Source organism: Tiliqua scincoides, chromosome 6 (assembly GCF_035046505.1).
Source record: "Tiliqua scincoides isolate rTilSci1 chromosome 6, rTilSci1.hap2, whole genome shotgun sequence".
NCBI classification, from domain to species: domain Eukaryota; kingdom Metazoa; phylum Chordata; class Lepidosauria; order Squamata; family Scincidae; genus Tiliqua; species Tiliqua scincoides.
The window spans coordinates 87993249-88018458 of NC_089826.1; the positions used below are offsets into that span (position 1 = coordinate 87993249).

General features: G+C 42.6%; 1 protein-coding gene across 4 annotated transcripts in view; it reads left to right on the top strand.

The window, feature by feature from the left end:
- The first annotated feature begins 361 nt into the window (after positions 1 to 361).
- The window catches only part of CCDC91 (coiled-coil domain containing 91), a 117925-nt gene continuing 93076 nt past the window's right edge, over positions 362 to 25210 (top strand). For 2 of the 4 annotated variants that reach the window (XM_066631802.1, XM_066631804.1), the window contains exons 1-2: positions 3491 to 3682; positions 19069 to 19112. In XM_066631802.1, the coding sequence (XP_066487899.1) occupies positions 3541 to 3682; positions 19069 to 19112 (186 nt within the window). In that variant the 5' untranslated portion in view covers positions 3491 to 3540. Of the gene's footprint in view, positions 427 to 3490; positions 3703 to 19068; positions 19113 to 25210 lie in introns of those variants that run through there. The other 2 variants (XM_066631803.1, XM_066631805.1) reach the window with 2 other exon arrangements.

The following is a 25210-nucleotide window of genomic DNA, read 5'->3' on the forward strand; positions in this document are numbered from 1 at the left end:
AAGTAGTGTGAGTGGCTGCACAAAAGGTGGAGGGCAATTCTGATTGGGAAAGGCCTGCAAAGGCTGCAACCCTTTTCCTGGGAGTAAGCTCCACTGCACACAACAGGACTTACTCCCGAGTAGACCTGCATGGGCTTGTGCGAGTGGCAGCTGAGAAAGGACTGCGCTGCCTGCAGCCGCCGCGCACGTGCAGCCGCTGCACAGCACTTTGCATGCCGGGCAGCCCCGAGCCACGCCCCCTTCCTCCGTGAAGGCGGGGCTAGAGGACCAACATCCGGGCACTGCGGAGGAGGCTTCGCTCTGCAGCTGCTCGCGGGGTCCCGGCGAGCGCTCCTGCGGAGTGGGCGTGGCCTCTGTCCCCAGCTCCGAGCATGCGCAGACGGGGCGGAGGAGGGCAGCGCGCAGGTGGGGGCGCCGCAGTCTCAGGTAAAGGGGGGGGAGAAGGGAGAGCTGGGTTGGCACCTTCGGGGGTCACGCAGCCCCTGCCACCTCCTCTGCTCTTTCTGGGGGCTGCAGGTGTGTCTACCTGGCCACAGGTGAGGCGCCCCCATGCAGACCTCGCTGGGCCTCCCCCTCGCCCCATAGGGGCCGTCCAGGGAGGACCAGGCAGCAGCAGCAGCAGGTGCGGCCTCCTCACCTGGCTTCCGTGCCCTGCAGGTGGCACCTGCCCCAGGCCCCTCCCTGCACGTGCAGAACTTATCCTCCCTGGCATGCAGGCCTCCTCGCCTCTCCCCCACAGGGGCTGGCAAGGGAGGGAGAGAGGGAGAGCAAGCAAGTGACCTGGCAGCAGCAGGTGTGGCCTCCCTCTGGCTCACCTGCCCCTGCAGGTGGCACCTGCCCCAGGCCCCTGCCGGCACAGGCAGAGCTGATCCTGCCCCATAAGCAGCCGCAGCAACCCTTCTTCTCTGGACTTTCTTCCAGAAACCTGTCCGGCCCTTTCAGCGGCATCCAGGCCTGATATTATCGCCACTCATCTGGTGGCAAGGAGTTCTGCAGACTAACTATGTGCTGGGTAATTAGTTCAACACCAGCTCCAGGGGGCCTCCACTAAAATGTGGAGAGTTGGGACAGGCAAAAGAAAGTATTTCTTGCTCAGTGAGTGGTTAATCTGGTGATGGTATCTGGCCTGGATGCTTTTAAAAGGAGATTGGGCAGATTTCTGGAGGAAAAGTCCATCACGGGTTGCAAACCCTGATGGGTATGTGCCACCTCCTGGTTTTAGAGGATCTTCAGAATGCCTGATGCAAGGGAGGGCACAAAGATGCAGGGCTCTTGTTGTCTTGTGTGCTCCCTGAGGCATCCAGTGAGCCACTGTGAGATACTGGATTAGTTCGGTTTTTGGCCTGATCCTGAAAAGCAAGGCTTTTCTTATTGTCTTCAATATTTTCTTTTGTCTGTCTTAACTCTCCCAACACTCAATTTTAGTGGATGTCCCCTGCTTCTTGTGTTGTGTGAGAGCAAAAATAATATCCCTCTATCAATTCCCTGTATAATATTGTATGTTTGAGTGTGGCTGTGTCTGGGCCAGCCTTGCCTGCCACAGAGAGATGGGAGGAACGTTTAAGGTGTCTCTGCTGCCTCTTTGTCAGTTCAGCCAGACCCAGCCCCCCACCACACTGCCTCCCGCATGCCTCTTTTCCTCATCTCCCTTGTGAGGAAAGACTTCAGTGTTTGGCCTCTTTAGTCTAGAATAGGGGTGCCCAAACCCCGGCCCAGGGGCCACTTGCGGCCCTCAAGGCTTCTCAATGCAGCCCCCAGGGAGCCGCCAGTCTCCAATGAGGCTCTGGCCCTCCGGAGATTTGTTAGAGCCCGCACTGGCCTGATGCAACTGCTCTCAGTGTGAGGGTGACTGTTTGACCTCTCATGTGAGCTGTGGGACGAGGGCTCCCTCCACTGCTTGCTGTTTCACATTTGTAATGCAGTAGTGGCAGCAAAGGAAAGGCCAGCCTTGCTTTGTGCAAGGCCTTTTATAGGCCTTGAGCTATTGCAAGACCTTCATTCATTCATATAAGTTCATCTTTAATATATCCATTTATGTAAACTTATGTAAATTTATTCAAATTTTAAATGTAAATTAATCCCCCCCCCGACACAGTGTCAGAGAGATGATGTGGCCCTCCTGCCAAAAAGCTTATGGACACCCCTGGTCTAGAAAGAAGGCCCCTGAGGGGAGGGCATGGTTGAGTCATACAAGCAGGTTGTGGACCCCTCCCCTGACATGCACACCTCCTCGCCTCTCCCCCACAGGGGCTGAGAGAGAGGGGGGGAGGACCACAAGGGGTCTCTGTTGCCTCTCTAACCAGGCCCAGCCCTCCCTGTCACACTGCCCAGAGGGGGAGAGGAAGAGCAGGTGGAGCTGGGGGTGGCAGCTTATGCAAGGTGCATTCCCCTGACAGTTGTCATAGCACTGGCTTCTGTGCCTTGGCCGCAGCCGGCCTGGTGATACTCTTGCCCAGAAGGAAGATTGCTACCGCTGGAGCCTGTGCTCTCCCAAACCAGTGATGTGCTGCCTCTGTTTCTCTGAGGTATCATATATCTCACATGATATTCTCTTGAGAACCATGACGCATGGGTGGAACAAATATGTGTGCAGCCAGGTGCACTGATCTGGTGTTACTTTCTCTTGAGGGCTCACTTCAGTAACACGCCGGATTTGCTTCTGTGTGAAATAACCCTGAGTGGTACCTATTTGTTAAGGTAGAACCCAGTGGGCCTTGGGACCCACTGATGTGTCACTGATATATCATGTCAGGATTTTTATTCTTCTTTCACCCCAGGGTTTGAAGGACTTGGAGTTTTCTGGCTTTCTCCCCTTCCTGCCAAGGGAGAGATTAGGAAATGTTTCTAGTCAAACTTTTCTACTTCCCATTCCCGTCTCCTTTTCAACAAGTCTCTTGGAGTGCAAAGCACGTCAGATCATGAGCAAATTTCCTGCACATTACTCAATAGCTGTCCAGCCTACACAACTGAAGCTAAGGGGGAGACAGAGTGAGATGTAGTGCTTGACTCGGGGTTCAAATTCCTGGTCAGCCATGATGCTCACGGATTGGCTTTAAGCAAGTCACCATTTCTTCCCTTCATCTACATTGGAAGTAGGTGTGAGATACAGGATAGCTCAGTGTATGTCCTCCTCCTTGCAGGAAAAGTGGAATAAAAGTGTGATAAACATTAAGGCTTGTAATGCATAGGGTAACCTTCTAGGTAGTTATGAGCCGAATCTTTAGACATTTATGCTTGACTCTTCTCACTACCCAGTAGGATCCTAATAACAGTATGCCAGAAAATTGGAAGACCCCCCAAGTGAGGCTGTCTAACTTTGTGTCCGAATATTCTGCTTATCTTAGAGCAGTGATTTTCATTTTTTTTTCCTCACAGTTTACTGATCTCTATGGTCTTCACCTCTTGTGATATCACTTCTGGGAGATTTGCCCAGGTTCTGTGGCTCATCCAGGTTCTTCTTCCACCAGCTCTGCCGGACAGCTCTGCCGGACAATTTGTTACTACAGACAGTTGTCCTAGAAACAGAGCCACAGAATCTGGATGAGTTCTTTTCCAGCTATTTTCAATGCTGTGCACCAAACTCCTGTGGCACACCTGAGGACCTTTCACAGCACACCTTTCCCCCGGCAGCTTCCCTGTGCTCTCTGGATACAACGATATCTGCTTTGGCGCTGCTGCTCCAGTAGGTGTCCGGAAGCTTAGGTTTGCGCTTACTAGTTCCTTAATTATTGAACACCACTGATTATTTTAGTGACCTTTGACTTTCTAGTTGAACTGAAAAAGGACCTATATTGGCATAGATCAAAAGAATAAAATAAACGAATAGTTTTTTTCCAGAATGATGCACACATGTGTTATTTTAGGAGCGGAAGAATGTCGGTTTTCTCAGCCATACTGCTAATTAATGACACATTTGTCACATTTGTGACAGAAAACACATTTAAATTTTCTACTTTCAGTTCTGTGTGTATGTAATGGAATGTCCCAGCAATTAAACTCCTGAATATGGGATTGGCACCTGGAATGGGAAAGTGAATTGATCTGCCAACATGTCTGAACGTGGGAAATATATTATGAAGACCTGGCTTTACAAAGTGAGGGGGGATAAATCTTTCCCAGCTTTGTGTGCCAGCGTCCTCTAGATCTCTTCTGACAGGTTGAGAGGTAAAATCATGGTGGTCCATCTTGATTTTCTCCCTATAACCAGCTCCTCCATTTTTCAGTCTTACCAATTTAAAGTATATTTCTTGAAAGTGAATGTTCAGGACAGAATAAGGATTCTGTTGTGATGTTTTTGTAAGCCCAACGGTCTCACTGCCTGAGCTACTTAAGAGTGGTCTCGGGTGTGGTGGTGGGAGAATCCTAAGCTGGCTGTGTTAGTTTATAACTTTATAAACCCTGAGACCTTCCTGTTGGATGCAGCTCAGGATTTAGCAGCTGGTAGGGCAAGTATTGATCTGTCACTGATGGGTTTCTGGCCTCATTTGTTGAGCTGGGCACATGTTGAATCAGTGTTTTATGTGGATGAGACTCTGCAGGCATGGAAGTGGAAGAACTTAAAATAGTTCCTTTGTCAATTTACAAAGCTTTTAACTTAGGGGGTGGTGGAGCTATCAGACCTATCAGAGTGATCGTTCATGGCATTGGACAAATTGTTTTGTTTTCTTAGCAGTGTTGGCAGAAGACATATGACAAATCTGAATGAGTGTAGGCTGTAGCATAGGCCTACTTTGTGATGGTGATAGAGAAAAATCTTTATATTTCTGCCATATTAACTTGTGTGGAGTTGTCCAGCTGAGTTCTTGCAGGTAGTGAGAGCACTGTTTCATTTTGGACTACAAAGTGGAGAGGAGCACCACTCAGTGATGTGTTTGGTGTCACTCTTAGCAGATAAGGTTATTCATGCTCATTTCAACCTGCATGCTGTAATGAATAAAGAGTGGCACACTGAGTTGATGGTTTTCATTGAGGTATCAGTCATGACTTGAAGGAATGGTACCTCGGTTTCCTCTAAAGGGCACTTTCCATCTTTTGTTCAGACCTTAGCAGTGCATAGGTGGACTTATGAATTCTTGTTGTCAAGGCCTCACTTAACGCTTGCTTACATTGAACTTCATTTGCCATTTTGTGGCCTGTTTGTTGACTTTGGAGGGATCCTCTTCAAGCTCTTCACCATCTGCCTGGGTTTTCAGCATTCTGAGTAATTGGGTATCGTCCTCAGATTTGGCCTACTTGCCGTTGTATTCTCCTTGCCAGTCATTAATTAAGAAGTAAAACATACTAATCCCATGACAGATCATTGCAGGACTCTACTTCATCCTTCCATTGTGGAAACTTTTACATTGTCTTTGAGTGCGTTTCTGGTTCAAAACCTAATTAGTCCTTGTAGTTTTATTCAAACTTGGAAAACATTCGTGCTGATTTTTTTTCTTACTTATTGTACTGCCAATAATAGTTTCATTTAGAAAGAGTCAGTATTTCCAGAATTCTGTGAAATAATCATGTGGGAAGATTAGAAAAGTATTGTCAGCACATATCATTTAGCAGGGATTATTTTTGCATTGTTAAGGGCTTAGTTTCTGGATCAAATAATTACCTCCGTTCTCCTTTTTCCTCTGTTTGCTCTAGGTTTGCTGTTGGTACAAAATGTTATAATTTATGTCTTAGTGAAGTAAATTGGAAGTCCTGTTTCTGCAGGCTGAGATCTGATGGAGGGAGGAAAAAATTTTTCGCATACATTTTCTATAATGAGATGTAGGCCTTGATTGAAATATATTTAGTTTTGAGGTTCCAAACTTTGTTTCTTTTTTCCATGCTTCTTCAGAAATCTTTTTTTTTCTATTTTAAAAAAGTAAAGTTCACAGAAGTGGCAACATAGTTGTAAGAGTGAACCAAATATATTTAATGAGATTTTTTTCATGTAAATGTGTTCCACTAGTTAGCTATTAACTTTTTTCATAAACAGTAAGTTGTTGATATCATTAAGTTAAATTTCAGTTGTTAGTTTTAGATGTCATCTTATATAATTAATGGTAGCCTTTATTTTTGAAAGCTTAGGGGTATTTTTGATACGTCAACAATGGATCATATGGAAGTGTGCTCAAATCTGTGTTTAGCTAAGCTAAACTGTAAATGACTGTAAAACATCTGGGTTTGGTAAAGATCATGAAGGATAGAATGCAAGTAGTAACTTTATTACAGTGGGGACTACTTTTCTTAGTAGTTTTTATTAATCCAGCCCTTGCCCTCCATTAGTTTTGAGTTACAGAACCACATAATTAAAAAAAGCAGCAAGCAACAATGTGCACAATTGAATTTCATTATAATCTTTTGGCAGGCTTTATCTCCAATCCAAAATTGTGATGATGGACATCTAGACTACAGAATGGTTAGTCTTATTAAGCAGGTCATGCATGAATTCTCCCTCCTGCCTTTTTAAAGAGAAGACAGTGTCTTACAATGAAATCAGTACACTTGTGGAAAGGGGTAGAGCAAGGATTTCTCCAAGAAACATCATAGGATGTTAATGTATGGTATGTTTTCCTACAAAATGCGTAGTCAGTAATATTTCTGGAAAATAGTAGCTTGATCCTAGCAACTTGTAGTGTTTAATGAATGAAGAGAGGCTGTTGCATTCTTGACTTGGTTTGAATTAGCTATATTTTAGGGAAGAAGGGTGGTGCAACATATATTTCATTAGTATGGTGGCTCAAGGATGGAACTGACTTAATCAGATGTTTGCTGTAGCCCTTGACTCTGCAGATGAAGCCGGAAGTGATGATGGTGCTCTTTTTACCTTCAAGATTTTTTGGCCTTGGTCTGGTCTTTCAACATTGCCAATAACTAAAACTTTCCTCCAAGGAGCTATTTAAAATTTGAAATGCAGCCAGTTCTATTGATGTCCGTCTTGATTGACAAATTACTATTAAAAAGCAAGAGTCCCAAACTAGTCCTGAAACACTAGTTATTTACAAAGTGCCACACATGTTTTTGCTGCTTTGTTGCTGTACGTTGAAGGTTCTTTGAGAAGCAGCTTTCTTTGCAGCTCATTGTGCGAATGAATATTTACTTAGAAGTGTAGGAGCCAGTAACAAGGAACAAACATGTCCAACATGGTGTGCTATAGTAGCTTGTTTGGACTGTAGCTACGCACACACAGAACTTATTCATTTCTTAGTTTGCTATTTGAACTAGTAGAACATGTTCCTGTGCATCTTGTGCAGCCAGGCACATTAGTTTTAACAGTAGGAAAAATATTCTGGCTTGGGGTATCTTAGTAAGTTGGTTGTGGAAAGACCTTCTTTGTAGATAACAGCATACAATATGAAAATAATGGAATGAATTGAGTTACAACATAGGTTGAATTGCCCAGAATATTCAAAAGAGAATGAGAGACCCAGTGAATGTTGTGTGCTTAAGTGGCAATGCCTTGCTCTTCTTGCCAGCACTATTAACACAAAAGTTGTTGAGAAGAATGTTTTTGATTGTCATTTGAACTTCGATCTTACTTGCATTTTTACTGGGAATGGTACTCTACAAGAGAGTGAAAATGTTTGTCTTCAATGGTGGAAAAGAATTCCATTTAATTAGGAGCTGCATACTGTGTGGAGCTGAGAAAAAATATTTAAGTTCCTAAGTACCAATTTTGGTACCCAAGTTGTCTGAGATTCTTTGAGGTGAGGTGATACTTTGGTACATTGCTTTTTTTTCAGAAGTTTTATGGATTAAGTGGTGAGATGTCTGTCTGGCAGTTGAGATGAGACTGTAGAAACCAAAGAGTCCTTGACATGCCTTTGTTTTTAAGTAATTTAATCTGTTTTCCTGAATATGGCAAAAGAGTTGTACAATTCTCATAATTATTTTGCCCTACAGGTTATGCTTCTGGCACACCTGGATTATCCTCCCCCAATAGTTTAAGTGCTGCAGATTAATCTACAGCAGGTCGTCATCTGCCCGAACTTTGGGTGAAATTGATTTCTGTGGAGGAGGACATACCATGCTTAGTCTTCATTCTATGTGAGAACTGAGCATGGCACCCTCTTCCAACCTCCAGTTGGCATATGATGGATTTCATGGATAGCTGCTGTAGTCCAGTCTTTTGTTAGAGGGTTGTGCTAAGGACTGCTGTGGCGCCTTTTTCCTTCTAATTTTTTTAAACCTACTAATTATTTAAGATTAAAAGGAAGACCAAGGGAATGGCTTTCTTTTTACAGCAAGTGGTATTCACCTGACCACTTGGAAATTACTATTACTTGCCCTTGGTGATTGTCAGATGGATGATTGAAAATCTGATTCATTGTCTTCTGATTTTTACAGAATGTGTCTATATTTACTTCTCAAGTATTTTATGGTTCTCTTCGCTTGACTTTTTAAGTGTAATGTTTGTATGAACAGTAAGTTTGGGGGATTTTTTAAAATGGAAATACCATAAATTTGCCTTATAGAATGTATGATTCATCCAGTACCAATTTCTTAATGTTTCACTGTGTCCCACTTATAGTTCTATCCTATTTGGATAGAACTTGGAAATTTAAATTCTTTCCTCCTACTTATGTCATTTGTTAGACACCAACATGAGAATATGCTCCTAAGTGTTAGCTTTTAACTTGTTAGCTTTAGTTTGTTCAAATTACCACACTTCCAGATTAGATTATTTTTCAAATACATTTCAATACATTCTAACTTCACATGAATATATGTTACTTCGATAATGTAACTATAGCTGAGCCTGGGTCAGACACTCAGTTTTAAGAATTTAATTCTCTGAGAGAGTCACTCTTAGTTGGGAACTGTGGTTGGAAGTTTTTTTTTCCCCTTTCTGCTTTCTTCCAATTTCCAAATATTGTAACAAATTCATTTAAAGATCTTTCTCTTGGATTAAAGTAAGAGTTTTCTTTGTATAGTTGGCTTTAGTATGAAGGTTGGTACTGTATCAAGAAATGAAGATTCATCAATATGTTACAATACCTATATGCTAAAATGCTGGTACTGTATTACAGATGCTTAAAACTTGCATATGGAAAATAGACTAACTTGTTGATAGCATTAATGTTTTGTGCATTTTGTTGTGTTTTAAACTTGTTGTAAGGTAATTTACCTTGAAGGGAATGTTGGTTTTACCTCTTTATAGTGTCCTGTGACAGTTTATTGAATTGGGCCTACTTAGTTGATGCTGACATGAACTCAACCTGGTGCAATGTTTAAGTCAATTACAGAATGATGTTTTTTCTTCTTTTGACATGCATGAAAAAATTATTGCATCAGCATAATGCAGAGACATTTTGATCTCTGGCAAAGAACAATGTTGTTTGGGAAGAAAGAAACCCAGTGGACACCTACCTAAATGACACTGAGTGAGCATAGCTTTGTTTCCTATCTAAAGTGAGAGTCTACAACTATTTTCATGGTTGCATGATCTGAAAAGGCCATTTCAGCATGAAGAGAAATCGATTCTCTTCCTCTTACTCAGATTATTCATTTTGTGGTTCCACCATTTTCTGAAGACAGCAGGAAAGATCCCTTTCCAGTTCTGCAGATACCAATCTCTTAGTGAACATGTCAGTCCACAAAGGTGTGTGCCTGTTCTGCATGTGTTAATCTTAATTTTCTTGCAGAGATTTAACCATCCCATGGATTTAGAGTGGGGATAGGCATGTTGTAGAAACTTGAGAATCTTCCGATAATAAAACAATTAACTGATTTTTTTTTAAAGCAGGTGTAGCCTGACTGTTTCAATGCAAGGTGTAGATTTCCTATTTCAAGACTTGCACTTGTCTTCAAAAAATCAGGAGTAAAACTATTGAGAGGTTTTTTGAGTTTCCAGTAATGCCTATGACTTGCTTCATTCATAAAATGGTTGGCTGAAAGTTGATGGTAGTTTGATATTTTACTAGAACAGTGGTTTCCAAACTGGAGGCTGCTACACGGCGGGGAAGCCGACGAGACTTGCGCTTACCGTTTTTTCCTTCCTTGCCGCCAGTCTTCCCCAAACTGCGCCCCAGCTGTCCAGATTTCCATCTGCCTTGGGATTCAGACATCCCTGTGCATTTTTTTGCCCCTTTTGAGAAACAGTTAACCTTGGGACCTAATCCTATCCAACTTTTCAGTGCTGATGCAGTGCTGATGCAGCAGTGGGACATATGCTGCATCCTGTGGTGGGGATGGCAGTCACAGAGGCCTCCTCAAGGAAAGAAAATATATGCTTATTTCAAGGGCGACATTGTGGCTGCATCAGCATTGGAAAGTTGGATAGGATTGGGCCCTTAGTTTTTTCTTGGTTTCTTTGTTCAAACAGTTCTTAAAACAGAGTTAAAATCTGTGGGGTCACTGCGGTGAAGGGGGGAGGAGGTTCTGGGGATAAAGCATACTTTTCTCTGGTATGTGTGTGAGTTGTGTCCCATCCCCCTGCTGGGCATTCATGTCACATCAGTACCAATGCTTTTCTGATATATATTTTTTTAAAAACTACATTCAGGTCTAGAAAACCTGTCTTTTAAATTTCAGGTGTTTTACTAGGCCTTCAGATTTTGAATTAGACTTTCATCTTGTACTCTCTCATGACACTTTCACCTAGCGTATTGGATAAAAACCACGGAAGGATGAGCAAAATTGTAACCCAGGGTTTGTTTGTGGGGTTAAAAGAGTATAAATACATGTTAAAAGAATACAACCATATTCTAGCCTTTATTTGCTTAATGTTTTGAAACAGGTGTTTGTCATAGCTTTGGTAGAAGTAATAAAGCTGCTTGAAACAATGGAGATACTGATGATCTAATAGGCAGGAAATCAGTGCCGATTGCTACTGAATACATGGGATAGGATGGTTGTCAGTCACATCAGAACACTGTAATGACACAGCACTAAAGGAGGCAGTGTTATCAAAGATCAACTTTCAGAAGAAGCTGACAATAAATTGGACTGCAAGTAGTATCTCTGTGTTGTCCACATTTAATTTCCATTTGTTCACTTGAATCCATCCCATCCCTGACCCCAGTCAGCAGCTCAGGCTTTCTCCAGCATCTGATAAAATGGAGATAATAGAGCTGGATGTTGTCTGCGTACTGTGACACTCGGTCCCAAACCCTTTGATATTTACATGAAGCCTTTGGGGAAAATTTTTTTAAATAACTGATCCTTGTGGGACAGTTTGGACTAGTGGTTCCCAAACTGGGAGTCACAACCTCCATGGCAGGCATGCATATTTTTAGTCAGAATGCTACACCCTTAGAGAGGGTAGTGACCTGACTGGGGATCCAAGTGCTGTTAGTACAGCACTTCCATGTTTTGCTGCTGCCACTGAACACAAGTAAATAAAAAGTGGTGTTTTTTTTACTTGTGTGTGGTGGTGGTGGCAGTGAAACCCAGAAGTGCTGTACCAACGGCAGGTTCTTGATTGGGCCACTACCCTCCTGATGGGGGTATCGTCCTGACAAATGTTGGAAACCACTGCAGTAGACCACTAGCCATGGTTTCCCAACACCACTTTCTAGGAAGGATCAGAGCCATTGCAGCGCCCCTGAACCCTGACCCTGCAAGATGTTCAAAATGATTGATTGTATTGAAAGCTGTTGAAAAATCTACTGCCTTGTCTAGTTCCTGGCATAAGTAATCAACTAGAACAACCAATGCTATTTCCATTCCAAATCTCAGGTTACAGCCAGACTGCAAAAAATCCCAATAATCAGTTTCACCCAGGAATTCCTGGATTTCGGTCAACACTAGTCACTTAAACACTTTGCTCAAAAATAGGAAATTAGATGCTGGCCTGTCAATTACAGCTATGGTAATTATGGTATGGTTGGAACAAGGGAGGGTTTGTTCAAGAGACAGCAAAGAACTATGATTTTAAGGCAGGCTGGCACAGTCCTCTTGGAGGGACTGTCCCTGAGGGGCTTATATATTATCTCAATGAAAGTGTCGACCTGGTGTGCAGCAGCTGTGAAGAAGGCCAATTCCATGCTCAGGATAATTTTAAAAGGGACAACTTGGGCCTACTTATCCATGGATTTTCTGTCCGCAGATCTGGCTCCACCTGAACCCCCCATAGGGCTTCTTCTAATATCTTTAAAGGCATAAAAACATAACTTCCTGTTTTCATCCAAAAACCAGAAGTCACACTTTTTGCCTATAGATGGCATTGTTAAGGCCACATCTGGAGTATTGTCTCCAGTTCTGATTGCCACATCTTCAACAGGATATTGTAGAACTGGAAAAGGTGAACAAGAGAGTGAGCAAAATGATTAGTGGTCTGGGACCCTTCCCTTGTGAGGAAAAGCTACAGAGTTTGGGGCTCTTCAAGTCTAGAAATTCAGTTAATTGCATTTCAAATTTTGTCCACATACTTTGTTTGTGCATCACCCAGTGAACACTCGAGATACCAGACATGGGAGAAAGGGCCGCTTTATTAACAAGTAAAAGACAGTACAGAAGGAGAAGCTGAGACCTGGAGCTGTTGTGGCAGTACAACACCTGTGATGTGGAGACTATGTGCAAAGAAGGAAGTGAGCCAGGTGCTGGTGCCTTAAGACCCCCCCCCCCCAGATCGCCCAGCTACCCTCCATTCTCCAATCATCCACAGTAGGGGAGCAGACTCATGTCCCAGCCTGGGTCAAATAAACCCTTATCTTGCCGCTTGCATTGCACAATCAGCATTCCTCATTTGTTCAATTTCATCCAAACTTACACAATATTTGTTCTTATCTTTAATTTTCTTTTTTCTATTTCTATGTTTCTCATGCATTTGTATGTGTTATATAGTTGGCTATTTACATGTTTTGCTGGCCAGAGTAAATTTGTAAGATAAATAAGGCTATGTTTTGACATTCATCCCTATTTAACTTTCATCCGTGCTCTGGTCCCTAACTAGATGAAAGTGCAAGGTATTGCTGTACAAAACAGCATCCAAAGGAGATGAACAATTCATAGTGTTACATACTGATGAGAAGATCAGGAGCACATCACCCTGGCTTCTGGTTTCCTTTGGGGCGGTGAGGTTCACTGAAGACATTGGTTTCTGCAATGTTTGCTTCACTTACAAATATCCAAGTTAAGCCCTGAATGGGGGCATATAACAGAGCACTCCTGCAAGCAACATTAGGTGGCTATCCTACAGGGATGTCTGAATCCCAAGGTATACTGAGTTTTCATCTGCTCTCAGCCAGCTTGTCCATTTCAGTCTCTCTGTGTTTCCCTTTGTTTTTTTTTCTGACTCAGCCCCTCACTTGGTCAACTTCTTGATAGTTGAATACAGTTCTTATGCTTTCTATGGTCTCCTAGGGAACTGTCCCACTGAGAAGTCTGTGATTTCTGAGCTGCCAGCTGGTATTCTGTATTTAAAAAACTGGTTCATCAACTAATATTAGTAGGCAACCTTCAGTCTCGAAAGACTATGGTATCGCGCTCTGAATGGTGGTTCTGGAACAGCGTCTAGTGTGGCTGAAAAGGCCAATTCGGGAGTGACAATCCCTTCCACACTGGGAGCAAGTGCAGTCTGTCCCTGGTCTGTCTCCCTGGCTATGGGCCTTCCTTCTTTGCCTCAGACTGTTGGCCAAGTGTCTCTTCAAACTGGGAAAGGCCATGCTGCACAGCTTGCCTCCAAGCGGGTCGCTCAGAGGCCAGGGTTTCCCACTTGTTGAGGTCCACTCCTAAGGCCTTCAGATCCCTCTTGCAGATGTCCTTGTATTGCAGCTGTGGTCTACCTGTAGGGCGCTTTCCTTGCACGAGTTCTCCATAGAGGAGATCCTTTGGGATCCGGCCATCATCCATTCTCACGACATGACCGAGCCAACGCAGGCGTCTGTGTTTCAGTAGTGCATACATGCTAGGGATTCCAGCTCGTTCCAGGACTGTGTTGTTTGGAACTTTGTCCTGCCAGGTGATGCCGAGAATGCGTCGTCATCAACTAATACTTAAAATCAAACCCATTACCTGATTTCATTAACAATAATATAGGGGAAAAACAGTAAGAGACTTTCTTGAGAACCTACTGCTTGATCTCCTTGTGTATTAAATTTTTCTATCCATTAATAATAATAATAATAATAATAATACAGGTATTTATATACTGCCTTTCTTGGTCGTCAGATTTCTCCTCAGACTTTAATTCAAGGTGGTTTACATAGGTAGGCTATACTAAATCCCAATAGGAATTTTTACAATTGAAGAAGGTTCTGTCTTTCAAAAACCACAACTTTTCAGATGGATCTTTTATGATCTGGTATCACATTCTGGCCTCCATTTTCCTCCCACACAGGCTGACAGCGGCCAAAGAGCAGGTAGAATAACTCAGCTAGGCTTGTCAGCTGCTTAAAGGTCTCGCCATTCACGGTGCTGGTGGCCTCGAACTGGCGACCTTCAGATGTTATCTACAGGCAAATGGAGGCTCTACCCTGTAGACCAGGGGTGCCCAAACCCTGGCCCTGAGGCGGCCCTCAGGGAGCCCCCAGTCTCCAATGAGCCTCTGGCCCTCCAGAGATTTGTTGCAGCCCGCACTGGCCCGACACAACTGCTCTCAGAGTGAAGGCAAATGTTTGACCTCTTTGCGTAAGCTGTGGGATGAGGGCTTCCTCCACTGCTTGCTGTTTCATGTCTGTGATGCAGTAGTGGCAGCAAAGGAAAGGCCAGCCTTGCTTTGTGCAAGGCCTTTTATAGGCCTTGAGCTATTGCAAGACCTTCATTCATTCATATAAGTTCATCTTTAATATATTCATTTATGTAAACTTATGTAAATTTATTCAAATTTTAAATGTAAATTAATTCTTTCTTTCCCCTGCCCCCAAAGCAGTGTCAGAGAGATGATGTGGCCCTCCTGCCAAAAACTTTGGACACCCCTGCTCTAGACCAGACCTCCTGCCCAATCAAGAATTGTTTGATGTTTATTTACTGAACTTGGAAATATATCTGGCTCTTGGTATTTTTCTGTAGCTACCCATTCTTTATTTGCAGTTATTTTTCTCTTTGAATGTAATTTGCAAAGCTTAATTTTTTGGCATTAATTGAATTGCTTTACTTTATTTGACTGTATCCAAGGGAGAGAAAGAGGGAACCTGTGTGTTTTTTGCTTTTTCTCTCATGTACTTTTCCATGGTCAACACATGGCTGAATTTATCTTCATTAGCAGAATACCTAACTTTGAATTTTTCCAAAGACGCACATTTAGCTAAAAATATACCAGAAAATAACCACAAAGGTTGTGACTGCACCAATCAGCTTTCACCCTGTAAATGAACTCTTTTAATGGCATTGAGGGAAGATGTTCTACGAGGGCAGATATTCACCGCAGTCATGTGCAAGGCTAGCGTTTGTTGAACCTACCAGAAAGCTGGGAGGCGATGTGAATGGCAGGAAGCATTATTGAAATGAGTGGCTGTGCCAATTTGGAATGGCAAAAGAGAATAAAAAAAATTTCCATTCTGGGAGTGCAAACTTAAAACTTCAGAGCATAAGGTATATATAGATATAAATAATAATAATAAAAAAAACCTGGCTTTTGAAAAAAATTTTAATTTTTTCTCCAGAAGTCATGTATTATAGATTGAGGTTTTTGCTCTTCCTTGTCCTGAGACTCATGGCAGGTTACAGAGTTTGAGAACTTTGGGAACTTTTAGACAGTAGAACATCCTTTGCCTTCTCTGCCAAGCAACTGGCTTTAATCTGGCCACTTAAAACCAGCTGAAATAACAATTTCTAGAGAACTTCCAAACTATCTCCAGTCAGTGCTGGCCAATAAGAACATAAGAACAGCCCCACTGGATCAGGCCATTGGCCCATCTAGTCCAGCTTCCTGTATCTTGCAGCAGCCCACCATATGCCCCAGGAAGCACACCAGATAAGAAGAGACCTCATCCTGGTGCCCTCCCTTGCATCTGACAAAGCCCATTTCTAAAATCAGGAGGTTGCACATACACATCATGGCTTGTAACCCATAATGGATTTTTTCTCTAGAAACTTGTCCAAACCCCTTTTAAAGGCATCCAGGCCAGATGCCGTTACCACATTCTGTGGCAAGGTGTTCCACAGACTGACCACACGCTGAGTAAAGAAATATTTTCTTTTGTCTGTCCTAATCTTCCCAACACTCAATTTTAGTGGATGTTCCCTGGTTCTGGTGTTATGTGAGAGTGTAAAGAGCATCTCTCTATCCACTTTATCCTTCCCATGCATAATTTTGTATGTCTCAATCATGTTCCCCCCTCGGGCGTCTCTTTTCTAGGCTGAAGAGGCCCAAACGCCGTAGCCTTTCCTCATAAGGAAGGTGCCCCAGCCCAGCAATCATAGTCGCTCTCTTTTGCACCTTTTCCATTTCCACTATGTCCTTTTTGAGATGCGGCGACCAGAACTGGACGCAATACCCCAGGTGTGGCCTTACCATAGATTTGTACAATGGCATTATAATATTAGCTGTTTTGTTCTCAATACCTTTTCTAATGATCCCAAGCATAGAATTGGCCTTCTTTACTGCCGCCGCACATTGGTTCGACACTTTCATCGACTTGTCCACCACCACACCAAGATCACAGACAGCTCAGAACCCATTAGCATATATGTGAAGTTTTGATTTTTTGCCTCAATGTGCATGACTTTACACTTAGTTATATTGAAATGCATCTGCCATTTTGCTGCCCATTCTGCCAGTCTGGAGAGATCCTTCTGGAGCTCCTCACAATCACTTCTGGTCTTCACCACTCAGAAAAGTTTGGTGTCGTCCGCAAACTTAGCCACTTCACTGCTCAGTCCTGACTCTAGGTCATTTATGAAGAGGTTGAAGAGCACCAGTCCCAGAACAGATCCTTGGGGCACACCGCTTTTCACCTCTCTCCATTGTGAAAATTGCCCTTTGACACCCACTATCTGTTTCCTGGTCTTCAACCAGTTCTCAATCCAGGAGAGGACCTGTCCTCTAATTCCCTGACTGTGGAGTTTTTTCAGTAGCCTTTGGTGAGGAACCGTGTCAAACGCCTTCTGAAAGTCCAGATATATAATGTCCACGGGTTGTCCCGCATCCACATGCCTGTTGACCTTTTCAAAGAATTCTATAAGGTTCGTGAGGCAAGACTTACCCTTACAGAAGCCATGCTGACTCTCCCTCAGCAAGGCCTGTTCGTCTATGTGTTTTGAGATCCTATCTTTGATGAGGCATTCCACCATCTTACCTGGTGTAGATGTTAGGCTGACCGGCCTATAGTTTCCCAGGTCCCCCCTCTTTCCCTTTTTAAAGATAGGCATGACATTTGCTATCCTCCAATCTTCTGGTACCGTGGCCGTTTTGAGGGACAAGTTGCATATTTTAGTCAAGAGATCAGGAACTTCATTCTTCAATTCCTTAATAACTCTAGGGTGGTTGCCATCAGGGACCGGTGACTTATTGATCTTTAATTTATCAATGAGGTCTGAAGCATTGTCTCTTTTAACCTCTATCTGACTTAATTCCTTGGTCAGGAGGGGCTGTTCGGGCAGCGGTATCTGCCCGAGGTCTTCTGCCGTGAAGACAGATGCAAAGAACTCATTTAATTTCTCTGCCATCTCTAAGTCTCCTTTTATCTCCCCTTTCCCTCTCTCACCATCCAGTGGCCCAGCTGCTTCTCTGGCGGGTTTCCTGCATCTAACATATTTGAAGAGGCTTTTATTATTCCCCTTAATGCTACTGGCCATGTGTTCCTCATAGTCTCTCTTGGCCTCCCGTATCACCTGCTTACATTTCTTTTGCCACAGTTTATGTTCCTTTTTATTCTCCTCATTAGGGCAAGACTTCCATTTACGGAAGGAAGCTTCCTTGCCCTTTACGGCCTCTCTAACTTGGCTCGTTAGCCATGCAGGCACCCTCCTGAACTTAGTTGAGCCCTTCTTCCTTTGCGGTATACACTTCCGCTGGGCCTCTATTACTGTTGATTTGAGCAACCTCCATGCTCTCTGTAGAGATTGGACTCTTTTTACCTTCCCTTTCAACCTCCTTCTAACCAGCCTCCTCATTTGAGGGAAGTCCGCTTGTCGGAAGTCAAGGGTTTTTGTGAGAGATTTGCTTGGTATTCTTCCCCCAACGTGCATGTCGAAACGGATCTCAGCATGATCACTGTTCCCCAATCTAGGTAACATTGACATCTCTGACCAGGTACTGAGTACCGCACAACATTAAATCCAGAGTCACCTGTCCTCTGGTGGGCTCCATGACTAGCTGCTCTAAGGCACAGTCATTTAGCATGTTAAGGACTCTGGTCTCTTTTTCGTGACCAGAACACAAATTGACCCAGTCAATATGAGGATAATTGAATTCCCGCATGATTACAACCCTGTCCCTCCTTGTCACCTCCCTGATCTGTTTCCTCATTTCAAGGTCCCTTTCCGATTTCTGGTCTGGAGGACGATAGTATGCCCCCAGTATTACATCACTCCTCAGGCCTGGTAATTTAACCCATAGATATTCTATGGAGTCGGACCCACCTTCAATCTCTACTTTGCTGGATTCTATCCCTTCCTTAACATAAATGACCACCCCACCTCCAACATGCCCCTCCCTGTCCCTCCTGTAGAGTTTATAGCCCTGGATTGTGGTATCCCACTGATTCTCCGCATTCCACCAGGTTTCTGTTATGCCCGCTATGTCAATGTTTTCCCTAGTCACCAGACATTCCAGTTCTCCCATCTTTGCTCGGAGACTTCAGGCATTTGCATAAAAGCATTTGTACATGGAATGCCCCAGGATGGGCTGCTTATTAGCTCCTTTATCCCTGAATCCTCTTGTTGTGCCAAACCGTCTATCACATCCCATCACGCTACCATTCCCAATTTCTTCTCCTACTCTGCCTTTACCTTCTTGTTCTTTAACTGCCCCATCCTCGTCCCATAGGGATGAGGAGTCCCGAACTGGATGCCCCTCGACTCCTGTCGGCCTTCCCCTAGTCTCCATGAGAGGGGAGCTCATCATTGTTGAAGCGCTTCTTCACACACAAAATTGGTCAGCTCTGAGCCATGTGGGCATTGTGCGTTTGGGACTTGTTAGGCAGAATGCATTTTGCATCTGTTAACTAATAATTAAGAATTACTTATTGATAAGTATCTTATGCTGTTTTATAGGTATTTCCTGGAAAATGGATGATGATGACTTTGGAGGCTTTGAGGTATGGAAACATTTATAGCATGCTGAATTTTTGCAATGCAAAATATACATCTGTGGCTGAATTGGGTGACATTTACAAGTCGTTTAAACTTACCAAATATGTACTTTTCTTATTTTGCACAACTTACCTTGCTTTACTAGTTGTGAAGATGAACAAGGAAAATGAAATCCTGCTTCAACTACTGGAACTTTTTAAACCAATTTTTAACTTTGAAATTGGAGTGGATGAGCACACCTCAGTTTGATTCAGATGTAGGAATACTGGAGCCTGTGGGAAGAGGAGCTAGGAAATCTCTGCATATATCTGATCATCCTTACCTGAATGACCTGAAGATTAAGCAAAAACCTTCTTCATCTTTTAGGCTTTGCCAGCATCTATTTTCATGATATTTCTAGCATATGGTGTGCTGAAGAACTGTCTTGCCAAAACTCTCAGCGTGAAATGCAAATTAGATGCTTTTATTATAACTCTAATAGTAAAAGCATTCAATTTCCATTTAATACTGAGGCTTTGGGGAGCTTCCCTGGGCTTACCCACAGTTTCCTGGAACTTTAAAAACCACCCTTTTGGGGGCCTTTGTGTAGTTTTGTCTGAGCTGTGGTTAGTGTCTATGACTTGGACAAAAATAGGTTTCAGCTTAAGTAAATTTATGTCCCAAATCATGGCCAGACAGCATTCTTTGAGAAATATTTTAAGATGTGTTATGATTTTGAGTAAGGTGATAATCGTTTGGGGAGTGGGGTGGTAGTGGCATCACTGACACTGGGTAGAATCCAGCCCTTGATAGACCTAAAGATCAAAGAGAATATTAGCTCTCTAGTATTTGTTTTAAAATAGCATTAGGAATATGTTTGATTGATATATGGTGATACAGGCCACCTAAAATGAGGAATTATATTTGTTCTCTTTCATAAGACTAGACTTTTTTGTCTCCAGTACACAAACAAGAGACATTGGAGATAAGATTTACGTAATTATGTTGCAGACCTTACACTTACAGAAATTGATTGGAAATACAGGTATAACCTATATTGGCTTTTTCACCCATGGTTTTATTTCAATGCAATGAGAAGGGCCCTTTAATTTAAAGGAAAAAGACAATTAACAATCGCTTTGTTAATGCAAGAGAGGGCAGCTGACAATCCAAGCATTCTCTCTCCAGGCACTTATAACAGCTTCACTCCAAGGCAAGCAGCCCCTCCCTTCCCCCTGAGCACTTGAAAGAAAGATAATCACTTTGCACTCTTTCCCAGTGCTCCCCTCTGGGTAACGGGAGGGGTCTCTGGTTCTGAGTAAAACCCTTTTAATTGGAAAGAGACTGATCCATAGATTGTGATGTAAGACAAGGTCATTAAACAGACAAAGGTAAGCAAGGCTGTTTACCTTTTGCCTACCAAAGGGACATTGTTTATTAAATAGATTTGCTTTAATGCGATTTTTGCCATCCATGTGAGTTCTAGGAACACAACCCTCGCGAATAATGAAACTCGACCTGTACTTCTGTTAAAGGAAATGAGTATGAAGATTAAATGAGTTTGTACTATAGGATGAGGGGAAAAGGATGAAAAGTGAATTCAAGATCTTCTTAGCATTAGAATGCAATCTTAGTATGAGAGGCTTAATTATTTCTGCAGTGGCATACTGGGGGGGGGAACTTCTGGAGGAGGAAGGCATTAAGTTAATAGAGAATTTTAGAATAAAAGACTTGGAACATCCAAATGACCTATTACAGGGGTGGCCAAACTTTCAACTTGAGGGCTCCTGGACCTTTAACAATTGTGCAGAAGAAGGAATTTTAGCAAGTGCAACTTGCTATCTGTAAGATGATGAACTGCACCTGCTGAAATTCCCACTTCTTCACAATTGTTAAAGGTCCAGGGGCCCTCAAGTTGAATGTTTGGCCATCCCTGACGTATTACAACAGAAATTTATAAATGAATTGAGGGGCAGCCAAAGAAGTAATAGAAATAAAAGTGTTATATGAGTATATAAAAGAGTTTGAAAGGTGGGGTTCTGAATTGTGTAACTCGGAACATCCAGGAAAAAAAGAGATACTATTTTATCTGAAAAATAGCCAATGATACAAACACCCTTGGAAGGCATGTAATGAGTGGTGAGGCCAGTATGTCTATTCAGATCTGAACTTGAGAAGTCATTAAGCCTGGACTGCAGTGTATTGTAAGTTATTTAATTAAATAGTTCAGCGCACATGTTAGAAAGGGTAAATGAAATTTTAAGTGCAAAAATCTGGAAACTTGAACTGAGGCTGCAGGCAGATTTGTCATTAATGATGTCTTACAGGACTATATTATTATTAAATATTTGATTATAACATTTTTATGTGAATATAAGCAATTGAACTTGGAAGAATATTAAATAAATTAAAGCAGATGAGAGAGAATTCATGCATCACAGGTGTTTAAAGGACAAAGTGCTGGGGATGTTGAAGCAAGTTGGGATGGGAGAGAAGAAGAATTTGACAGTGATCCTTGATACTCAGAAAGTTTTTGATAGCCTGGAGTGAAATTATCTGTTTTCTACATTTAGATTAGGAAAATGCAGTGAAAGGTTTATAACCCTTCACGGTTTGGAGCCAGGTTAACTGATGGATCTCCTTCTCCCATATTTTCCGGCCCACTCTCTTAGGTAATCTGAAGGGGGTTTCCTGTGAGCGCCGCCTTTCTCTCAAGTTAGGAGATGGCGGCTTGGGGGCAAGTCTTCTCAGTAGTGGCGCCACACTTATACAACTCTCTACCTGGGAATTAAGATCTATCCCCTCCCTCATGGTATTTTGGTGAGGGCTCAAAACAGATTGTTTTGTTTTGTTTGGCATTTGGGTTGTCTGCCTCTATAGCAGTTCCTTGAATGTTAATAGTTTTGCACCCACCAATTGGTTTGTATTTATTTATTTTATTTTATTATTATTAATAACAGTATTTATATACCACTTTTCAACTAAAAGTTCACAATGCGGTTTACAGAGAAAAATCAAATAACTATATGGCTCCCTGTCCCAAAAGGGCTCACAATCTAAAAAGATGCAAAAGAATACCAGCAGACAGCCACTAGTTCAGACAGTGCTGGGGTGAGGTGGGCCAGTTACTCTCCCCCTGCTAAAAAAAGGAGCACCCACTTGAAAAAGTGCCTCTTACCCAATCAGCAGGGGTTAAGAGTTTTAGAGTTTATTTGTTGTTTTTACAAATCGTATTTATTTTATTTTTGTTTTTCTATAAATTGTAAGCTGCCTTTGGCATCTGCTCTGACAAAGGAAAGTCGAGATAAAAATCTTTTAAATAAATAAATAGCATTGATGGAGGCAATTTATAAAGCAATTTATAAAGCACTTAGTCAGTGGATGGTATTCTAAAGCAGGGATGTCCGTACTTTTTGGCAGGAGGGCCACATTATCTCTATGACACTGTGTCGGGTCGGGGAAAAAAAGAATTAATTTACATTTCAAATTTGAATAAATTTACATAAATGAATATATTAGAGATGGAACTTATATAAATGAATGAAGGTCTTGCAATAACTGAAGGCCTATAAAAGGCCTTGCACAGAGCAAGACGGGCCTTTCCTTCTCTGCCGCTGCTGCATCACAGATGTAAATAGCAAGCAGTGGAGGGAGCCCTCGTCCCACAGCTCACACAAGAGGTTGAACAGTTGGCTGTCATGCTGAGATCAGTTGTGTTGGGCCAGCGTGGGCTCCAGCAAGTCTCCGGAGGACTAGAGGCTTATTGGAGACTGGGGGCTCCCTACGGGCCGGATTGGGAGTCCTTGAGGGCTGCAAGTGGCCCCAGGGCTGGGTTTGGGCACCGCTGTTCTAAAGAAATCAAATTGGTTGAAGGAACTAGACTAGGCTACCTTTTGTTGCCCTTGTTGTTTGTAGTTTTTAGAGCCTTCACTAAATTGGAGGGAGACAACAAATGTGGTCCAAGTGGTTGCAGGATTAAAAGTTATTAAGAACAAAATAGAATTGTTGGCAATAAAGCTTGGTAATGGTACAAAAGAATGAATTAAAAACATTTTAGGAGTTGTAGTTATGGATAAATCAGTAAGGTATTCCGGGATGTATTTGAGCATGAATGAAAACCATTTCTTTGAAAACAATAATGGATAGCTTATAATGAAGGTAAAAATGCAACTGTGTATATATAAAAAAAAATCCAGGTCTATAAGTTATGGAGAGAATAGAGGCAGTTAAATGGCAATCTTGTTGATAACTGATAAAGAAAATTAAATGTTGAATATTATTGGAATATAACAGTGAATTATTGTGTCAGGATTACGTAGTTTTATGAGCACAAGAAGATTTGGACATTGCATTTTTTAAAATGGAGATGTATAATGAAGGGCATAATTTTCTGGATAGTCATATATGAAAATAAAATTGTAGTAAGGTAATGACTATATTGTATGAAAATCTCTAAAATTTAAAGTAACAATGTGTTGGACCTGTGGAATAGAAATAATGAGGTAGCATGACAATACTGTCCTGTGGAGGGTTTTCTGAAGCCCACAGAGGCTGTGCATGTCTGCCTGCTGCATCTGTGGGCTTCAGGATGAAGTCCAGAGGTAAAAAAATGCAACTTCCAGTTTCCCTTGGGAATACTAGAAATGACGCTTTAATACCTTTTTAAGGCATTCTGAGACCTGAAGACCACAGCTCCTGTCACCTTCAGAGGGTTTTAAGGCGCTGAAACAGCGGATTTGGTTATCCACAGGGGTTTGAGAATTGATCCCTCATGGATATCAAGGAGCCACCTGTGTCTGAAGTTGCAGGGTACAGCTGCATTAGAGACTGACAGCCCAATCCTAACCACACTTTCCTGGAAGTAAGCCCCGTGGACTCTAATGGGAGTTACTTCTGAGTAGACATGCATAGGATTGGACTGTAAGGCCCCAATCCTATCTAACTTTCCAGCTCCGGTGTAGCCATAATGCTTCTCCGTGGTAAGGGATCACATGTTCCCATACCTTGAGAAGGCACCAGTGACTGCCCCTCGACCACAGGAGGCAGCGCCATCCACTGGCACAGCCTTACCAGCACTGGAAAAATAGATAGGATTGGGCTCTGAGTTGTTTTTTTTTACTGACTTCAAGGCAAAAAAGGCAAAGCAGCACTGAAATCTTGTAAGTCTAACCAACTTGAGATGTAGATTCAGTTGTCCAGCGGTCTTGGCCTGCACTGGAGTTCAGGGAACAGAACCCCCATGGATGCTGAGGGCCAATGTGTACTTAATATTTGAATTTGGACAATTTTTGTAAGAGTGACGTGTTCATAAGCATCTCATGTTGGTTAGACTGACTATTTTATGTGAAATGTTGGAGATTAAATTTCCGGCTAACTCTAGAAGAATGGAAAAACAGATTGAATGATATGGAAACTATGGCTCAGCTAACAGCATATTCATTTAAAACAGAGGAAGCAAGACTGGAAGTTTGTCTTTGGTAAAATGCATTTGTTTGTGATAATCTGGAAAATGAAGAATACCATAGCACAGTATTGTACTATTACTACTAATAATAGTACACTACACCATTACTATTGTGTAGTATTGTAATACAGTATTATAAGATACTGTAAACTGTATTGCTGTAATTGAATGGGAAGTAAGATAACCACTTTTCATATTGTCTTATTTAGAATTGGGACAGTTTCATTATACGGTGGATCCTGTTTCATCCACAGATTTGACCCACCATGGGTTCTGAACACTCGAGAGGACCCACAGAGAACCTCCTGGACAGAACCAGAAGTAGCTTTTCGTCGTGTCTGGGAGGCTTTCTGAGTACCAGGGAGGTTGTACACAGCCTCTCCAGGCCTCAGAAAGTTCCTCCAGAGGTGTTGGAAAGGCACTTCCAGTTTTTCCAAAGACCGATCGCGTCCAGGAGGCTTTCTAAGGTTTGGAGAGGCCGTGCATGGTCTCTGTGGGCTCCAGAAAACCTCTGGATGCAACCAGAAGGTGCTTCTAGTCACGTCTAGAGGTCAGGTGAAGGCCCTGACCCACGGATTCAGTTGTCCACCGGTCTCGGCATGCACAGGAAGGAGTTCAGGGAACAGAATCCCCACAGATGCTGAGGGTCAATGTGTATTT